We start from the raw sequence: 4287 nt of genomic DNA, 5'->3' as shown, positions 1-4287 counted from the left end.
TAATTTTAAAGGGTCTTAGTGTCCTTTAATATTTTCAAAAAAATCATGATTTTGTATATACTTGTAATTTTAAGATATTTTTATTCAGTCCTGAAGCCATTGCCAAAATTATCTAGTTCAATTTTTAGCCTAATTTAACCTAATTCATTTATTATACAAGTCATTAGAATAACATATTACAGTCTTTTATGACCTAGTTTAGTTACCATAAATGTTCTTTTAAAATTGAAGATGATAATATTGTGGTGAAAATTTCTTGATTTTATCATTTTTTTCCTCCCAAATTTGTCATCTATATAGAAGACAATAATATTTTATTTTAAAATATGTTCAGCTGTTCTGTTTTTCTTCTTATGACTGTGTGTGCTACTTAAAATTTTGTTCCTTTCCTATATTTATTTGTCAATGTGTTGGTAGATTTGCCTTTCGATGTTTTGTTCTTGATGGTTAATTTCTTTACATTTCAAAAACACTGGCTGAATCTATAAACTTGGTAATAGACCATTTTCATTTTCAGCATATACTTTGATTGCATACTGAAAAAATAAAAGAATTTTTTCTGTATGAGATTCTGATATAGAAATTTATGAGTAAGTATTGTGAAAAGCGTGATGTTTTGAAATCTTTACATATGATTTTGTATTATTTATCAAATTAGGAATGTGGATGTTATTGCATTTTATTCTATATCATTTTGTGGAATGTATAGAAATATAAGAAATGGTTTATACTGAATTAAAAAAATAAAATGCTCAAAATCTTTCCAATATTTTAAACTTCCCTATCTTTACCTTCGCAAAGAACGAATAGATGAACAAGCAGTTGCAAATGAGAGTTAATGAGCACTGTTTGGTTCTTATACCATTCAGCCACATGATCAATCTAGAAGATGCTATCATATGATTGGTGGGGTGCTTCTGGAGAGAGTAATGGATGTAGAGGAGCGTACATGGCAAATTGTATATAGAGTGTGAAGTTATTCTTCCTGATGCGTACAAAAGAAGTTTTTTGGTCCTTACTGTTAGCTATCAATTATGACTATTTTTAATGGCTTAGTTTTTATAATATTTGAGGTGAAGGCTGGATATTAGTGCATGGTAATGGGCCAAATGAGTGCCAATCAGCCCAAAGGTAAAAAAGAGAGAGAAAGAGTTAAACTAATGTTTTATTACTCTCTTTTATTATTTTTACTGCAGTTTGAAAGCAAGATCAACTCTTTGAAAGCAAGATCAAATCTGAACCATTGGATGGACAAAGAGATGGATGGACAACAATGCATTTTGAGGTAGCTTTTTAGTTTTTAGTTAAATAGGAGTCTGAGTCATTAGGGTCAGATACCGTACTTGTTAGTTTCAGTTTTACGTTTAGAATCTTTGTATTTTCTCTCTTCGAATCTGAGTATTGAGTAATTTCTTGAAAGCTGGTGCTTGTTCTTCAATTCTTGATCTCGAAGTGCATTGACAACGCAACTTCAAGGAAAGGAACCACGGATCTGCATACGAGCTACTGTTTTCACATTTCTGATCTTTTTCTTCCTAGCTCTAGTTTAGGAACCTTGACTCTTTAAGAACCGGTTTGTAACTTTACCTTGAGTTTTCTTTCATGAATGTTTGTGATGCATGTTTCTTTACTTTTAGATTTGTAATATTTTTGAATATGGGTTTTTGATCTTTTCCTTTCTGGGATTCACGATGATTGGGTGATCTTTAATTTTCTGAATATTGTGATGTCTTTCTTTAGTTTCATTTGATTAGCAAGATTTTGATTTTATGTCCAAGAACACCATGGGAATGGATCTTGGAATAATTTTTGCATAACTGAGATTGGGAAATCAGGTTATGTCCCTTGTTAATTGAACCCTTGAGGTTAGGGATAACCCAAGGAGGTCTTTGATACAATTTTTAAAGATTTAGAAGACTTTGGGAAAAGATCCTTCTAAAGATTAAAATCTGGAACTGGGAAGTTTTAGATAAAATAGCCATAGTAATTCGAATTCTGATACTAAAGTGCCGTAGCAGTTATAAAACGCAGGAATGCGAAATTTTTCCTTCATCCATGATTCAAAGAATTCCAGAACCTTATAATTGATACAATTGTGATTAGATATTCCTCTGTTAAATTTTGTTTAATGCAAGTCTAATAAGTACCTTGTTTCATTTAGAATTTTCTTAGTTTTAAAAGATTGATTACTTAAATTCAAGAAATTAGAAATTGGAATAAAAAAGGAAAATTAAACAACCTGTTCCCTGAGAACGATAACTCTTTCTTTTGAGAAAAATACTACCCAACAAAATGGCGTCGTTGCCGGGGAACGGTGTTTGATTTTATTTTCTTTTTGTGATTCTATTTTAAACTTCTTGATTTTTTATTTTTTTTATTATTGAATCTTTTTCCTTTTTACATATTTGTCTTGTTATCTACTGACTCCAATTTCAAGTTCTTGTGAGATTTCTGCAGAATTCAATTTTGATTACAGTAACAAGCAGTATTACACAATTGTTGCTGAATTATTGAAGAAAATGTAAATGGCAATGGGAATGTCAACCATGCTCTAGTTATGGTGGATGAAGAGCTTCCCATTGCTGAATATGCTATTCCATCACTTGATGGAGTAATTCCTGGTATTGTCCAGCCTGGAGTGGAGGGGAATTTTGATCTCAAACCAGGGATGATACAGTTGCTGCAATCCATGACTCAATACCATGGATTACCCAAGGAAGATCCCCACAAGCATATTACAAAATTTATGAAAATTTTCGATACATTTTCTGTTCATGGAGTGTCCACATATGCCATGAGAATGAGGCTGTTTCCCTTCTCTTTAGCTGGGGCAGCAGAAGAATGGGTAGAAGATTTGCCTGCACAGTCCATCACCACATGGAAGGAGCTTGGAGAAGCCTTCCTTATGCGGTTTTTCCCACCCACAAAGGTGTGTGATTTGAGGGATGACATAACAGGGTTCAGACAGTATGTTGATGAGTCAATCCATGAGAGATGGACTAGATTTAAGGGGTTGATTAAAAAGTGTCCTACCCATGGTCTTCCTAAATGGGCTACCATTCAGATTTTCTATAGAGGATTGAGTCACCAAGGCAAAACTCACTTGGATGCCACTGCCAATGGAATGTTTTTATTGAAAAGGTATCCAGAAGCTTTTGAGACACTTGAGAGGATAAGCCAAAATAGCTGCCAATGGCCTGAACAAAGAGATGAAGCTCCAAAGAAGGCAGCTGGACTTTATGAAGTGACTGAAATAACTTCAATGGCAGCTGAGATGGCAGCAATGCATAACACTTTCGAGGTTTTAGTCAAGCAAATGGCTGAGACCAAACAGCAACCACCTGCTCAAGTGGCTGCAACAACACCAATCTGCTCACTTTGTTATGGAGCTCATTTGTTCAAAGAATGCCCAAGCAACCCCTCTTCAGCCTTCTATGTTGGTGACTACAACAAAAACTACAATAATAGAGGAAATTATAACCAAGACAGATGGCAGCAACAAGGTGGGAATTTTGGCCAGAATCAGGGCCAAAATTACCATCAAAATGTTGGAAATAGAAATCAGAATCAGCCCTTCCAAGGAGGGCAGCAACCTTATCAACCAAAAGTCCCATTTTCACCCGGTTTCAACTCACAAATGCCTCAAGATCAGCAAGGGAAATCTAATGCAGAAACTCAGCCTCTTCCTAATGATCAGTGGTCAAACCGGATGCTGCAAAATCATGAGGCCATGCTTCAAAGTCATGGAGCAATCTTAAAAAGCTTATAGACACAAATGGGGCAGATTGCATCCTCTCTTAGCAATAGACCGGTGGGAACACTTCCTAGTGATACTGAAGCACCAAGGAGAGAGGGAAAGGAATCTTGTAAGGCTCTCCATTTGAGAAATGGAAGAGAGGTTGAACAACCAGAGCATGTTATTAGGCCTTCTACCTTGAGGAAGTTGGCAGAAAAAAATGTTCAACCAATTGAAGAAGAGGAAGAGCCTAATGTAATTGAAGTGCAAGACTCAGAAAACAACAAGGAGCAAGGTGATTTGGGAAAAACAGAAAAATCAGCACCTAAATCAAAGGAGCCACCCAAACCTATGCAGCAAAATGAAGGCATTTCACCAAGATCAAGGGCAAGGCAGATTCCATTTCCACAAAGGCTACAAAAACAGAACCAGGAGCAGCACTTTAAAAGGTTCTTAGACATCCTCAAGCAACTCCAGATCAACATTCCATTTGTGGAGGCCCTTCAACACATGCCAAGCTACATCAAATTCATGAAGGACATCCTATCAAG

General features: G+C 35.5%; 1 protein-coding gene across 1 annotated transcript; it reads left to right on the top strand.

Moving 5' to 3' along the window:
* Positions 1–2557: 2557 nt before the first annotated feature.
* Positions 2558–3769, top strand: LOC133306162 (uncharacterized). The gene has a single exon (XM_061506439.1). It carries the CDS (start codon positions 2558–2560, stop codon positions 3767–3769), a length of 1212 nt encoding a protein of 403 aa, XP_061362423.1.
* Positions 3770–4287: the final 518 nt, after the last annotated feature.

This window comes from Gastrolobium bilobum, unplaced genomic scaffold, assembly GCF_033153095.1.
Source record: "Gastrolobium bilobum isolate Gb01-03AN ecotype WA unplaced genomic scaffold, APGP_CSIRO_Gbil_v1 utg26632, whole genome shotgun sequence".
Classification (NCBI taxonomy): Eukaryota; Viridiplantae; Streptophyta; class Magnoliopsida; order Fabales; family Fabaceae; genus Gastrolobium; species Gastrolobium bilobum.
The sequence above is the reverse complement of the archived record's forward strand: the minus strand, read 5'-3'. Positions and strand labels throughout refer to the sequence as shown.